This window comes from Chrysemys picta, chromosome 1 (assembly GCF_011386835.1).
Source record: "Chrysemys picta bellii isolate R12L10 chromosome 1, ASM1138683v2, whole genome shotgun sequence".
Lineage (NCBI taxonomy): Eukaryota > Metazoa > Chordata > Testudines > Emydidae > Chrysemys > Chrysemys picta.
The window spans coordinates 294,892,894-294,909,102 of record NC_088791.1 but is presented as its reverse complement, the minus strand read 5'-3'; the positions used below and the strand labels follow the sequence as shown (position 1 = coordinate 294,909,102).

Sequence of the window (16,209 nt, the reverse complement as noted above, 5' to 3'; positions counted from 1 at the left end):
CAGTCACAATGCCATTTCCTCTGAAACGTGTCAATGCTGTTCCACTGATTAACCAGCAATGATAAATGGAAACCTAACATCTATCCTGGAAAACCTGGAACTGAAAGGTTGAGTTAACATTCAACTCCCTCCCACCCAAGCCTGAACTGGGCTGCCAGAGTCTCAGGCATTTGCCTTGCCCTCCATGGCTCAGCTCAGTACAGACCAAGAGCTTTTACTGCTCTAGTAATAGACCAGAATGGAGAGCAGAATAAATGGAGAGCAGAAAAAAGAGCCTGGCACATTTGAATACCTTCTGGGTAATTTAGCCACTAGCTCACCTCCCTCTCCTCCTCTCAGGCCACTCCACACACGTGAAGCAGCATTCAGCCTGTGACATGGAGAGGGCAAAAAGTATCCCCACCTCTAACTCTTCTTTACCCATCCCCTGGAGCACAATGGCTGCGCTCCCACAAATAGAGACCACCACACTTGTTCCATGTCCCTGTCCCATTGGGAGGCAGAGAGAAGACTTTCAGAAGGAAAGCAGAAGAGACTACAAATAGCAAGCTAGCCCCCAATGAATTTCTTCTCATAGAAACATATGAATTGCCTTACTGGATTGGACCTGTGGTCCATCTAATCTACTATCCTATCTCAGAAGCCAACACTAGATGTTTCAGAGGAAAGTGCAAAAAAACCCCACTGTAGAAGGATATAGGGTAATCTGCCCTCTCCTCCCCCATGAAGGTCTCATTCATAATCCCCAGTAGCTAGAGATTGGCTTAAACCTTGAAACATGAAGTTGTGCTTCTCTTCCAGTACCCTTTTTGTTAGCATTAACTAGTATAACTCTGAACATTCTTGTTATTCATATAACTGTCCAATCCCTCTTTTAATCTAGCTAAATCCTTAGACTTGCAGGGTCCCAGAGTCCGGGTGCCAGCCCAAGCCTGAACACCTACTCTGCAATTTTACAGCCCCACAGCTCACACAGGCCAGCCATGGGTGCTGTACTGTGGTGTAGATGTATCCTTAGGGTACGTCTATGCTGCAAAAAAAGGCCCACAGCAGTGAGTCTCAGAGCCCAGGTAAACCAACTCGGGCTCACTGAGCTCATGTTACAGGGCTAAAAACAACAGTGTCGACATTCAGGCTCGGGCTGGAGCCCGGGCTCTGAAACCCAACAAGGGAGGTTGGTCTCAGAGCCTGGGTTCCAGCCTGAGGGCAGGCTCCGAGACCCACACCCCCCGATGGGTTTCAGAGCCCAGGCTCCAGCCCAACCGTCTACACTGCTGTTTTTAGCCCACAGCACAAGCCCAACTCAGTTGACCCGGGCTGTGAGACTCACTGAGTGGGTCTGGGGTTGTTTTTGCATTGTAGACAGATCCTTAGTTTGCAGGGGATATAGGAGGGAGAGACTGCAGAGAGAGATTAGGAAAGCAGTGAGACTGAGGAAGTGGGGAACAAGAGAAATTCTTGTGATGCAGAGACGAGAAAGGAAGAAGCTGGAAAAATTGGGGAAAAAGGGAGATAGAGCAATGCAGCCAAAGAGAGAAAGTGAAAGAAAATGGAGACACTGAAAGGAAGACAACAGAAGGAGATGAAAAAGGAAAGCATGTAAAATAAAAGCAATGGAGACATAGTAAGTTACCTCTGTAAATGTATACAGTGTAACAGAAGTCTGAATGGCAATATGTTAGTGTGCACACATTCAAGTTCTGAGAAGGGATATGGACTCATTTCCCCCACCTCTGAATCTTCTGACTCATGCTACAAAACTCTCACAGGAATTATTTATTCCCACCAGATTTCAGCCAAAGATACACAGTCAAATATGTAATCTTCCTACTCAGATTTTATCATCTCTGCAAGCTTTTTAGGGGAGATTTGCATAGGCAAAGGGTAGTTAGATGTTCAACTCCCATTGAAAGTCAATGGAAGCTGGTCACCTAATTCCCTTTGTTCCTTTTAAAAATTCATCTTTATAGCCTATTGACAAGATATCGCTTCAATTACTTGCACCTGTCATTGCAGCTCTGCAGCTATCCCAGAGCAGTGTAAACTAATGTGCTCTACAAACTAATCAAAAGAAAGTACACCTCTACCCCGATATAACGCGACCCGATATAACACGAATTCGGATATAATGCGGTAAAGCAGTGCTTGGGGGGGGGGGGGGGGGGGGGGGGAACTGCGCACTCCAGTGAATCAAAGCAAGTTCAATATAACCGGGTTTCACCTATAACGCGGTAAGATTTTTTTGGCTCCCGAGGACAGCGTTATATCGAGGTAGAGGTGTATTTAAATCACCAAAAAATGCTTGTCTAATACAACAATGTAATATTAACATCAGTCAAATTAATATTAAAAGAAGTTGCAGGTATCTTTGGTTCTGTCTAGGGCATTGGTTCTCAAACTCTTGCATTGGTGACCCCTTTCACACAGCAAGCCTATGAGTGCGACCCCCTTATAAGTTTTAAAAAAACACTTTTTTAAATATTTAACACTATTATAAATGCTGGAGGCGAAGCGGGGCTTGGGGTGGAGGCTGCAGCTCTCAACCCTCCCCCCCACCCCCAAGTAATAACTTTGTGACCCCCTGAGGAGTCACGACCCCCAGTTTGAGATCCCCTGGTCTAGGGTTACTACAAATACATCAGACTAATCAAGTCAGTACCTGCTTACCCAACTTACCCTTTTTATCAACTGGCTTGTGAGGTTCTGTAGTGTGTTCACAGTGTACGTTTTCATAAGGTGCATAGCTTTAGAAAGACATTGTTTAAACTTAACCAAATACACGGGATAATCTTTAAAATTAGGCTGCAAAGAACAAAGAAAAGCATTTTAAATGTGGCAGTAATGGTAGACATAAAAACAATACTTTTAAAAGAAAAAGTAAAAAGGTAAAAAGTATCCAATGCAAGCTAACTGTTGTAGGTTTATAAACTTAAGCGTAAGGGACTAAATGTATGCAGATGAGACATATTTTAAGGAGCAGAGAGTGTCATCCCTTGCCTTTTTTCCCCCCTCTGTAAAAATAAACACATTTATAAAAATCCAAAATAACTAGAACATGTATCTCTAAAGTGTTAAGATTTAATTAAAAATACAAAAAATGTTAAGTTACTTACATGTGATGAAATATACGTAATACAATCATCAAGCTTAGCTAGCATAGGTATAAATCCTTCACTGTTCACAGACAACGTGGAGGAATTTAATTTCTTTAAAAAAACAAAATACACCAATCAGAAGAAATAACTAATTTTGATCACAGAACCGAGTTGATTAATATCGTCCACTTGACTTTCTAAGATTATAAGAAATAAAACAACACTTACTGTGTTAATATTTTCTAGTTCGTTAAAATAAGAGAGTTTCTGTTGGATATTTTCAGCCAGGTCAACGAGTTCTGACTGTTCAAACAGAGCACATAAAAGATCGTAAGTAACTTAATGAACAATTTAGGTTTCAAATAAGACGTTTAAAAAATTAGATCAGATTTTGCTAGCTACATAACAGACCACAGAAACATTTGTAAAAGGCAGAAATCTGGTCATTTTCTAAACTCTGAATTAAAGAAAGAAATGTTACCACTAAATGCTGTTCTCAAGTGTATTATCTTTACAGACGCACAATCTAGGGGTCTTGAAGTATTCTGAAGGAGCCCTAGAATCTTTTCAAGTAGTAAAGCTATTTTATGCTATTCTGAAGCACTTCAGGATCCCAACATTCTTTAAAAATATACCATGCATACATTCCTATCTTCAGTTCCTTTATCCCTCAAAAGCATCCAAAAACAGGACTCAGAAGAAGTCATTGTAGATCGACAGAAGCAGTAGATTTGGAGAATATCATTTACTTTTATATAATCTTGCTTCCTTCAATATCAGAATTGTTTACTGATTTCCAAGCAGTTGCACTTGTGCAAAGCCACAGAATGCAATGGGGTGTTTACACAAGGGTCACTGAGGGCATAAATTTGAACAATGGGTGGATGGTGCTCATTGAGAGCAAATTTTGCTCTGCAGAACCCTATTACTGGTGGTGATGTGGGATAAGGAATGAAAGCAGTTTGACTAACATCTCAGACTTAGTTTGCAGTGCTGACAAAAAAAAAAATTGCATGCAGTGTTGTTGCAGCAATGGTGTAGCCATGTTGGCGGGTGAGGTAATATCTTTTATTGGACCAACTTCTGCTGGTGAGACAGACGGTTTTTCAAAGTCTGTGTAAGCTTAAAAGCTTGTCTCTCTCACCAACAGAAGTTAGTCCAATAAAAGATATTACCTGACCGTGTCTCTTTAAATATTATATATGTTTACTCTTATACTGAGCACTTGCTCTTGAAGTCAGCTGGATATCAAAAAAACACGAAACCCCTCATAATGCTGTTTATGTAGCATCACTTTTCAGAGTAGTATCAGTTTAGCTATAACAACCTTTGACAATTTTGGTTAATGTTTCATGACCATTTTGTCTGAGAGGAACATGGTGTAAGACGAGAATCAGCTATAACAGCCTACAACTCATTTAATTTTCTGGCTGCTTTCAAACAGAGAAAGTTTAAGCAACATTTCCATAAATGTTCAAACAGTAAAATTTCATCAGTCTGCAGACAACTAAATTGAAACTTGAATGACTTGTGGGTTTATGAATAAGCGAGAATAGTTTACGAGACCTTTTAAAAATCTTTTACTAAAGGGGTGCAAAAAAAGGGGGGGAGGGGCAGCCCCCAGCTGGGAAATGGTAGGCAGAAATAGCTGCTAAATAAACCTGTATAAATGACAAACCTTAAGCCAAAATTTTCACAGGTAAAACAGTCCAAAAAAAGAGGAATGAAAAAAGCTGGAGCCTCCACAATTCCCTCAGGAGTAAATCATGCACTGCCATTACTGCCCACAAGATGCCTGGTCTGTAAACAGAGGACTTTATTTTTTGGTAGGGTACCTTTAAATTTAAAAATCTTCAGTAACTACTGTATCACAAATTACCTGCTCTTTCAAAAGCTGCTCACAGGCTTCGTGCAGTGTTCCTGTCTTGGTGGACACAAAGAGATACTGTTTCTGCAAAGACTCCAAATGTTGAAGAGCACTGTTCACGTCATTCAGTATAGCATCACATTGCTCCTGAAATCCAGACAAATAATCCCTCATCTGTCTAGAAAAGAGAACCACAATGAAAAAGGGTAATGCTTTTCTGTATATATTTAAATACATAGCACTATTTACTCCATTTTCCTGAGGACACAGAAACCTCGCTAGAAAAGAGTAGATCACTTGCAGGAAGTAAATGTATAGAACAAAAAACAATGTATAATAAAATCTTAAATCACAAACTGACCTGATATTTAAGCTCACAGGTCATCGATTCTGTTTTAAAACTGATAAAGACATCAATTTTCAAGCACTATTAAGCATAAATTTAAACAATGTTAAGTGTCCAATTTAAATAAAAAAGGAACTTCAAAACTAATGACTCTTGGGCCTTAACTATTGTGCTCTATTTTAGCACATATACAACAGTATGTAAAATCACAAACTCTCCTCAGACTCGTGTAATCCCCAGAATAGTAAGGGCAGAGAACTAATTAACACTCTTCTCTAGACTCCTCCAACTAAAACGGACACAGCATAGCCATCTAATAGACCACTTTTCCATCTGTGAGCTACAAACACTACTGCCAGGCATCAGAAACACATCGTAAGAGAGAGAACAGGGGCGCTACTCTCCAACTTTGCGACAGGTTCACAGGGATGGGCTCAGAATAAGCCCAAGCCTTATCATTTTCCGGATACAACACAAAACTCTTCCCACAATAAAGGCCAGAGAACAAGCAGACCAAAAAAACCCAAGAGACAGGGAAAAGAGCAGGTTACTTTACAGTAAAATTTAATGCATGCTCTTAATTTTGGATTTGACAATTCAACATTGTGGCACTAGCCACAGTAGAAATATCTAAGACCATTAGCCACTCAGAAGTGTTTCAGACACAACTCCTTATGAATAGTTGATAAACAGCTAAAGTCTGTTGAAAGCAGTCGTTCCTAGACTGAAGAAAGAAAGTCAGTCAGGTGAATACAGATACAAATTAAACATAACTGGGAAAAGTGTCATAGGATGCTGAAAAATTAGATGCATGTATATTAGTGGACAGGATAAAATCTTACATATCATATGCTGCAATATGTCTAAGGGGGCATTAATATATACATAAAAGCAAAATTTCACTTCTAGTTTAAAAGCTGTTGCTGGATGCAGAGACTAAAAATATACAGTGATAAAATTCAACAAATGGAAGAAGGATCATACCTGTACTTAGCACCTTCATCTTGATCCATCTGGGCCTGCAGCTGAGCAAACCATGAAAAGAACTAGAATAAAGATATTTAGATTGTCAGCAACCCAGACATTACAAGGAACCAATAAGAGAAACGATCATATCTGCAGTTCCAGAGCAATCAACAGGATACAGATGATGAATTGCATCACAGCATGAGCATCTTTCATTATTAAAGGAAAAAAACCCTTAAATACTCAACAATGATTCAGATAGTCCAGAATCTAGCAGAGCACAATTCTACCACCTAACTAAAAGAAAAAGGTAGAATGCCATCTCCATGAGTTTCTAGGAGCACAACATTAGCACTATCTATCTCATTGCAAACATTATGGGGTTGACATGCGACATTCTGCAGGCAGCACCACTATTCTTTGGAGATGCTTTAGCCTCTCAATACAGGAAAAAATCTACTATTGCACAACCAAGATGTTAAAGTTTTGTTTTCTTCAATTTTTTTGAATGTCTCTTAAATGCTAACAAAATAATTTTCTGAAAACATAAGAAAGGCACACAGTACTAAAAGCTGCACAAATTCACTGGGAAGAATTTTAGCACTGAAGAGATGCCTCTAGGATTGTAAAGCAATTTGGTGTGATTTACCTGCTGTGCAGTTTCAATTCTTTCATCTTCCATTCCCAAAGTGGTGAAACCTTTCAAGAGGATATCCTCTGTTGATTCAGGTATTGCTGCAGCCAACGCGACACTTAGTGACTGTGATGTTAAACTGCATAAATCTTCAATTGGAAGCTGTACATAAAAATCCCATTAGTTTAAATTACTTTTTAAAAATTAATGTTTAATTTTAAATTAATATGCAATAGTGTAAACAATATCTCAGTCAAACCAAACTTATTTCTTAAGTTCCCATTTGTTTAATTTTGAAGGACTAATCAGTGTGGACATTTTATAAATGATTTCAATAATATAATTAAACACCAGAGTATCAATATTCAGAAATATTTAAAATATTCATTTAATTATCACAGGACAAAAAAATTAAATGAATACTTTCTACTAAACAAGAAAAACTGAAAATGAATTAATACAACGCTCTTGGATATGATCTCCTCTACTACTGAAAAACTTTACAAATCTCCAGTTTAGCTAGCTAAACAGCAAGACAAATTAATATTTGGGGACTTAATATCAGAAGACATGGGGCAGGTCTACACTACGGGGAAAAATCGATCTAAGCTATGCAATTTGAGTTACGTTAGTAGCTCAAGTAACTCAAGTCGACGTAGCTTAGATGTACTTACCGCGGGGTACACATAGCACTGGGTCGACGGGAGAAACTCTCCCATCAACTGCCTTTACTCTTCTTGTTCCGGTGGAGTACTGGAGTTGATAGGAGAGCGATCAGCAGTCGATTTAGCAGGTCTTCACTAGACCCGCTAAATCGACCCCCGGTGGATGGATCGCTGCAGCGTCGATCCCACCGGTAGTGGAGACAAGCCCATGATGATTCATATTTCCAAGTGCAAGGCAAAATAACAAAGGTTTGCAGTATCTGCACAGCACAAAAACCTTTTGATTGGCATGCAAGCTAAACAAACTTTCATTAGATTTTTCTGCCATATGACCAAAGGAAATTCCAAACCCAGTATTGCCACAACCTGAAATTCCAATAATTTCAGAATAACGTTTTAAATAATACTTCCAAATAGATACTCCAGATGATTATACAGGAAGATTTCTTTAGAAGATCATTCTTATTTTTCAGAATTTCAGCTTATTAAATATATTTTAATAAACATAAAAAAAATCAAAGTAATTTGGAATAATTTAATTTAAGTATTTTTAGACTGGAGACTGCCTTGGAATTAGATGCTGTATGTTATCCTTGAATAAAATTTTACAGCTAACGAGGATGTTCTCACTAACTATTCTAACATAACCTCCTCCTCTTTGACACATTTGCATAATTAAAGCTTACAACCAGGAACATAACAAAAGAGCACTGTACACAATTTAAAAAAATCATATTACAACTCTACACAGAACAAGTTATCTGTGGCAACAAAAGTCACTGTCTGAAAATATTAACCAGGTAAAAAGCCCAGTCTAGGTTTTAAAAGTCTGCTAACTAATGAATTCAACAGAACTTCATATCTTTTTGATTTTTGTTAGGGTTTTGGGGGGCTTTTTTTGCAAGAAGCAGTTTTAGTAGTCATAAAAGTAGAGACTGATAATGCCAGATTCCTCAGACAGCTTTGTCAATGCACCTTAATTTTGACATTCAACACCCCTACTATCTAGCGGTCTTAGCAGGACCTGCCCGACCTGCCCAGAGCCCAAGAGGGTTGAGTCATTTTCAGACCTGACCGCAACACTCCCACTCCGAACCTTTGTCAGCACGCCACCGCTTGGGGCTCAGCCTGGTGGGTGCTCCCCATAACCAATGCCCATAATCCATCTCCAGCCACCTCCTACCTGTGGAGTTGGCACAGTGGCAGCTGTATGGCCCGCTCCTGCCGGTTACCACCAGCTGCTGCACTGTGGAGTGAAAGGCACTGCAACCCATTGACACAAACACACCTCAGCACATACAGTCCAACAAGGTTGTGGTGGCTGGCAGGAGCAGGGCCCGCAGCTGATGAAGACCCCCCCTCCCCCCCTAAACAAGACACAGTGAACAGGGACAACCCGACCAAACAGGTTCAGGTTGTTTTCTGATCTGACATAAACGTGGCCTTTGTAGTGGGGTCTCGTCGGGATTGGGTCAGGTTTCTGCCACCATTTAATTCTGATCCTTGCTTGGGCAGGGTTTGCCATGCCTGCTAAACAATCTGGTAGTTTTGTAATATGGACAAACTGGATCTAAGGATGGGGAAGCCATTGACTTGAGGTGGAATTTTAACTTAGATTTCCAGAAGTGAAAGGCTAGTGGATAGGACACAGGACTGAGAGCTAAGGGACCTGACTTCTATTCTGACTAGCTGCGTGACCTCAAGCAAGTCAGCTAGAGCCCAATTTTCAGAGATGTTGAAGACCCACAATTCCAATTTATTTCATCTGTGAAAATCAAGCCCATTACTTCTCTGCTCCTCAGTTTTCCCACCTTCTTTTGTAAGACAAATTTAGATCTATGATAGAACAGCATTATAAAAGTGCTAAGTATTATCATGTGCAGTAACTCTTTCGGTCACTATGCTGTCCAAGAATGAGCAACCCTTCCATAAACATCTGGACTATTAGGCGGCTGACAAGTTATTGCGTTTCAATTAAATACAACTTAAGGAATAGGGAAGTTGGTCATTCATACATAAGAATTTGTTGTAAAATTCAGCTACAACATAATGGAGCTAGATGGAAATACTTCAATTAACTCACCTAGCATTTCTGAGTAGCAATATTTTTGTTCCCTTTTTAAATTCACTATTTTCTTCATAGATATGTCCATATAATAGCATTAAAAAAATACTAGGATTTGTAATAGGTACTATAATTCTGTTCAACTATAAAATCTTTTCTCATTCAAAGGGGAAATTTGAAGAGAGTAACAACATGTTTTTCAGTTCCTAGCTACTTCATGTATACCCAAATTGCCCATCTTAAATATATTAAGGAAACTCCACTAGCACATATCTGCTGCTATGTATGTTTTTCCTTCTAGCAAACAAATGAGAAAACTGATTGTGAGACTCCGATTTTCACACAAAGAAATTAAATATGCTCAGAGTGTTGAATAAACTGACCTATACTAACAACAGCTATTGACAAGATACAGAAAGGCCTGTCTTCTTAGCAGAAATATGTATTCGGAATGCTAACAACACTATTTATCAAAGTAATCTTAACAGCTTCAAACAATTATATGCAACAGGCAGTATTACAATTTGCAGATAAGACAAACAAGAGTGATATTGTGCAGAGCTACTAAAACGAAAACCAATACTACCCTAATGTGTTATTGACTACCTTCTCGTTAAAATAATTTAATTCCATTGCTTCTTGTTAAAAATCAATAGGGCATAAACTTTTATGAAGGTAAAAAATGGAAATACTTCATTTTTTAACTGATAGGCTCTACACCAGCACATTTGCTGTCTAAATAATGCGTTCATAACTCAAGTATTCTATATTTGTTGCAGTTCACAACTCCTCAGACATCACATGAGAGCAGAATCAACTTATGTTTTATTAGCGTTTAACATTTTGTGACATTATGGAAGGTTGAGTTCACATAGTTGTATTTTAATGAATATTCTCCCTTTCAGTGCTGATTTTAAATTATGTGGCAACAAAGCATCCTAAAGCCCTTTACAAAATGAAAGCCATACGCAAAGTTTGTATCTGTTTGGATTATTATATTGAAAACATTGGCTTTATTTAGGAGAAAAGAATACTGAGGAGGAACACAATCTTCAAGAACAGAAAAGACTTATCAAGAGGAGGGTGATAAACTGTTCTTATCCACTGAGAAAGGACAAGCAATAATGGGCTTAAATTGCAGCAAGGGTGATTTAGGTTTTTCATGAGGAAAATCTTCTAACTTTAAGGGTAGTTAAGCAGTGGAACAAATTAGCTAGAAGGTTATGGAATGTCCATCGTTAAAGAATTTTAAGAACAGGTTAGACAAACACCTTTCAGGGATGGGCTAGATTCAGTGGTGGCCAAACTTTCAGATCCTCTGAATTGCATATAATAATCTTCAGAAGTTGAGAGTCAGGCACACCTGTCAGTGCTCGGGCCTTCAGCAAGAGCGGGGCTGAAGTCCTGAGTCCCGGCAGGTGTCTCCCATGGGGCAGAAGCCCCTAACTCACCACTCCTCTGCACTGCAGAAGCCCCAAGCTTCCCTCCCTCTCCCACATCTGGTAGGAGGAGAATGATGGGGCTCCATGAGCCACACTTTAACTGTAAACAGGGCCAGCTCCAGGCACCAGCCCACCAAGCTTGTGCTTGGGGCGGCACCTGGAGGGGGGTGGCGCGGTGCTCCGGCTCCAGGGAGAGCGGCCCCGGCCGGAGCTCACCGCCCTCCCCCCCGGCGCTCTGGTCGCCGGGGACAGCGGAGCCGCGGCGGGCTCGCCGCCCTCCCCCTGGCGCTCTGGCCACCGGGGACAGCGGACCCGCGGCGGGCTCGCCGCCGGGGAGAGCGGAGCCCCGACCGGGACTCGCCGTCCCCCCCCCGGCGCTCTGGCCGCCGGGGACAGCAGAACCCCGACCGGGACTCGCCACCCTCCCCCCGGGGCTCCGGCCACCCTCCCCTGCCGCGCTGGGGGGTGTGGGTGTGGAGGCTTTTTTGCCTGGGGCGGCAAAAAAGCCAGAGCCGGCCCTGACTGTAAAAGAGACGCATGTGGCTCGCGAGCAGCAGTTTGGCCATCCCTAGAAGATAACAGTCCTGCCTCAGTGCAAGGGACTGGACTAGATGACCTATCGAGGTCCCTATGATTCTAGAATTACTAGAATGGAGCCATTTTTGAGGTGGAACAGCGCCGCTATTAACAGCGCCCTGCATCAGTTTAGTACAGGAAGTGGATAGTGAATCCAGGTAAAACCAGAGCAGCACATTAAGATAGCTGAAATGTAGTTATTTGCATCGAGAATAGGGCAGGTACTGGAGCTCACTCTTAGGGAAGATGTGGTTAAGAGGGCCTCTCTGGCATAACTCCTCAAGACTTTGCTCATTTCATCTCCAGGACAGCACTGCGAGCGAGGCTGCGCTGCCTCACCACTGCCCTGCAGGCCCCCTCCTGTACCACCAGCGAGGTCCCTGCCTGCCAGACCCGGGTCCTCCTCCCACCAGGGGCAGCTCCGCACAGGATCGATGCGCCCGGGGGCAAAGCACCACCCGGACCAAGGGCCCGTCCTGGGCAGCAGGAGGTGGCCCGATACACTCCCAGCAGGCCCCAGGTAGCAGCCTCCAGCCAGCCCAGACCAGTGCTGTAACAAGGGTGAGGCAAGTGAGGCACTTGCCTCGGGCGCACAAAGCTGAGGGGCACAGAAAAAGACAAAATAAGTTTTTTAATTCTTATTATTTTATGAAAAATTATAATCAAATATGCACATTGCGTCACGACAAATGTACAATGTAAATGGAAAATAACTAGAATACACCCTACAGTAATTATTAAGCATTGGTTCTCAAACTGAGGGTCGCGACCCGGTTATGTGAGAGGGAGCGAGCCCCGACCCCGGCACGCGGCTGCAAATTGCAAGCCCCGACCCCTGCGCCGGGCTGTGAGCCTCGACCGAGATGCATGGCTGCGAGCCCCGACCTGTGTGGAGCTGCAGGGCTACGAGCCCCAACCCAGGCGCACGGCCATGAGCTGCGAGCCCCAACTCCAACCCCTGTGTGGAGCTGCGGGGCTACGAGCCCCGACTGCTGCGCCGGGCTGTGAGCTCCGACCCTGACAGGGACGCGCGACTGCAAGCCCCCACCCCTGCGCCAGGCTGTGAGCCCCGACCTGGGCATGCGGCTGTGAGCCCCGACCCCAACCCTAGTGTGCAGCTACGAGCCCCGACCCCAACCCCTGTGTACAGCTACGAGCCCCGACCCCAACCCCTGTGTACAGCTATAAGCCCTGACCCCATCATACGGCTGCAAGCCCTGACCCCGGGCTGTGAGCCCTGCGCCCTGCACTGGACTGTGAGCCCCGACCCTTACCCCAGTGTGCGGCTGCGAGGCGAGCCCCGACCCCACCCCCTGCGCCGGGCTGTGAGCCCCGACAGTTCATGATGCACTATGCTGCACACCTTATATGCATTAGTTGATTTTGTACGCAGATCTTATGATTAAAATAAATAAACATTTTATTATCATTATTATTCTTGTTATTTACTTTTTTTTGTACGAAGTAACTACTATACAATTACATGGAGGGGGGAGGGCGCAATTTTATATTCTTGCCTCGAGTGCAAAAATAGCTAGTTACGGCTCTGGCCCAGACCAGGATTCCCAGCCTGGCTACGTGGCAGCTGCTCCCGTCCGCCAGACGCCCCGCAACCTCCGGCCCCGCCACAGTCTCCGGCCCCGGCCGCTCCGCGCCACCTGCTGCCCCTCCCCGCTCACCTCGGCCGGGACGGGCGGGTTCTCGGCCGCCGCTTTGAGCTCCAGCACCGAGTCCGTCTGTCGGTCGGTGAGAGGCGCCATGGGCCGGGGCCTGCGGTCCCACAGGCCGAGCTTGTCCCGGATCTCCCTGTCGCCCAGCTCCGGGGGCGGCTCCGCCATCCTCACGGCCAGCAGCAGCCGGAGCGGGCAGGAGGGGCCACTTCCGGGATCCGGGAGCGTCCGACGCAGCGAGGGGCAGAGAGAGGAGCGGAACCATCTGAACCCGGAAACGCTTCCGGAGGGAACGAGGCACGCGGGAGGGTTCCACGCGCACACAACCAGGGGGAGGAGCTGATCGGGGACAGCAACTTCCGGTGCAGGGAAGGGACTCTTCGAATCCAATAGGGCGGAAGCGCCTTCGCCCTCATGACGTCATTGCGATGCGTAGCCGGGCACGGGGGCGGGGCCTGCTTGCCTTGCCCGTTATGACCAAGGAGCGCAGCAGTCCGCAGCTATTGCCCGTGAGAAAAGCCAGCAGCGGGAGCAGCGCCCCTTGCCGGCTCCAGGCATCGCAGCCCGCTGCTCAGCTGGGCTGGGAGCCCCGAGCTCTAACCCCGCTCTGTAATAACAACACTTCAGCCGGGGTCAGCGGCACTGCTTGGCCAATTGTATTCGTCCCCGCAATCCTCCTGCAGCAAAAGGCCCTGGAAGCTACAACCCAAGCACCCCACTGATTTAAAAATAAAGCTTAGTTCTACCCTGATGACAATTAAAACGATGAAACATGAAGTGAGTGTAACTACGGTATGGCCAGGGCATATGCCCGAGTCTTCAGCCAGCCTGGAACAAGAGTGCTGATTGGTCAGAGACTGAGCACTCAGACCCATCTAGTCAGCTTCAAGGGGTATTAACTCTAAAACCAGCTAATGAGGGGAAATGGGGGCCACTGGGTGGGACCCCTCACAGCTATCACCCCTTCATGGCTAGGACACGTGATACCTGCAGGTGTCCTCACACAATTGTGTAGGACCTGCCTCTTCCCTTCACTCGGACAAGGAGGAAGGTATTTAAATCATCATGCTTTGACACCTAGAATTATGTATCTTCTCTTGGAAATTAAAATTGGTTGTCTTTATTCATTGTATAGTCTCTCAAGGAGCCCTTGAGAGAATATTTGTTATTTGCTAGATGACCTCCTGAGGTCCCTTCCAACCCTGATATTCTATGATTCTATGAGAAGAGTAAATACAAGTAAAGATGATGGAGTTTAATGTGCCTTGTGGCAATATTGAATAGTAAGGTCCAATAGTGAATAAACCAAATAAATAATTGTTATTTTTCCTCAATTTGGTTTATTCACTATTGGACCTTACTATTCAATATTGCCACAAGGCACATTAAACTCCATCATCTTTACTTGTATTTACTCTTCTCATAGAATCATAGAATATCAGGGTTGGAAGGGACCTCAGGAGGTCATCTAGTCCAACCCCCTGCTCAAAACAGGACCTAATTCCCAACTAAATCATCCCAGCCAGGGCTTTGTCAAGGCTGACCTTAAAAACCTCTAAGGAAGGAGATTCCACCACCTTCCTAGGTAACCCTTCCAGTGCTTCACCACCCTCCTAGTGAAAAAGGTTTTCCTAATATCCAACCTAAACCTCCCCCACTGCAACTTGAGACTTTTACTCCTGGTTCTATCACAGGGGTCGGCAACCTTTCAGAAGTGGTGTGCCGAGTTTTCATTTATTCACTCTGATTTAAGGTTTTGCCTGCCAGTAATACATTTTAACGTTTTTAGAAGGTCTCTTTCTATAAGTCTATAATATATAACTAAACTATTGTATGTAAAGTAAATAAAGTTTTTTAAATGTTTAAGAAGCTTTATTTAAAATTAAATTAAAATGAAGAGCCCCCCGGACCGGTGGCCAGGACCCGGGCAGTGTGAGTACCACTGAAAATCAGTTTGCATCCCGCCTTCGGTTCACGTGCCATAGGTTGCCTACCCCTGTTCTATCATCTGGTACCACTGAGAACAGTCTAGATCCACCCTCTTTGGAACCCCCGTTCAGGTAATTGAAAGCAGCTATCAAATCCCCCCTCACTCTTCTCTTCTGCAGACTAAATAATCCCAGTTCCCTCAGCCTCTCCTCATAAATCATGTGCTCCAGCCCCCTAATCATTTTTATTGCCCTCCGCTGGACTCTTTCCAATTTTTCCAAATCCTTCTTGTAGTGTGGGGCCCAAAACTGGACACAGTACTCCAGATGAGGCCTCACCAATGCCGAATAGAGGGGAATGATCACGTCCCTCGATCTGCTGACAATGCCCCTACTTATACAGCCCCAAATGCCGTTAGCCTTCTTGGCAACAAGGACACACTGTTGACTCATATCCAGCTTCTCGTCCACTGTAACCCCTAAGTCCTTTTCTGCAGAACTGCTGCCTAGCCACTTGGTCCCTAGTCTGTAGCAGTGCATGGGATTCTTCCTTCCTAAGTGCAGGACTCTGCACTTGTCCTTGTTGAACCTCATCAGATTTCTTTTGGCCCAATCCTCTAATTAGTCTAGGTCCTTCTGTATCCTGTATCACCTCCTCCCATACTGTGCTGCCCAGTGCAGTAGTCTGGGAGCTGACCTTGTTTGTGAAGACAGGCGAAAAAAGCATTGAGTACATTAGCTTTTTCCACATCCTCTGTCACTAGGTTGCCTCCCCCATTCAGTAAGTGGCCCACAATTTCCCTGACCTTCTTCCTGTTGTTAACATACCTGTAGAAACCGTTCCAGTTACTCTTAACATCCCTTGCTAGCTGCAACTCCAAGTGTGATTTGGCCTTCCTGATTTCACTCCTGCATGCCTGAACAATATTTTTATACTCCTCCCTGGTCATTTGTC

The 16,209-nt window shown here is 44.0% G+C and overlaps 1 protein-coding gene across 3 annotated transcripts in view; it reads right to left on the bottom strand.

Annotated features, from left to right (window-relative positions):
* The window catches only part of COG3 (component of oligomeric golgi complex 3), a 48,362-nt gene extending 34,713 nt beyond the window's left edge, over positions 1–13,649 (bottom strand). Inside the window, exons 1-7 of one of the 3 annotated variants that reach the window (XM_065593495.1) lie at positions 13,336–13,649; positions 6,924–7,070; positions 6,293–6,354; positions 4,975–5,140; positions 3,324–3,398; positions 3,114–3,206; positions 2,677–2,802 (exon numbers count right to left, since the gene is read on the bottom strand). In XM_065593495.1, coding sequence (XP_065449567.1) covers positions 2,677–2,802; positions 3,114–3,206; positions 3,324–3,398; positions 4,975–5,140; positions 6,293–6,354; positions 6,924–7,070; positions 13,336–13,494 — 828 coding nt within the window. In that variant the 5' untranslated portion in view covers positions 13,495–13,649. The remainder of the gene's footprint in view (positions 1–2,676; positions 2,803–3,113; positions 3,207–3,323; positions 3,399–4,974; positions 5,141–6,292; positions 6,355–6,923; positions 7,071–13,335) is intronic. The other 2 variants (XM_065593502.1, XM_065593504.1) reach the window with 2 other exon arrangements.
* Positions 13,650–16,209: the final 2,560 nt, after the last annotated feature.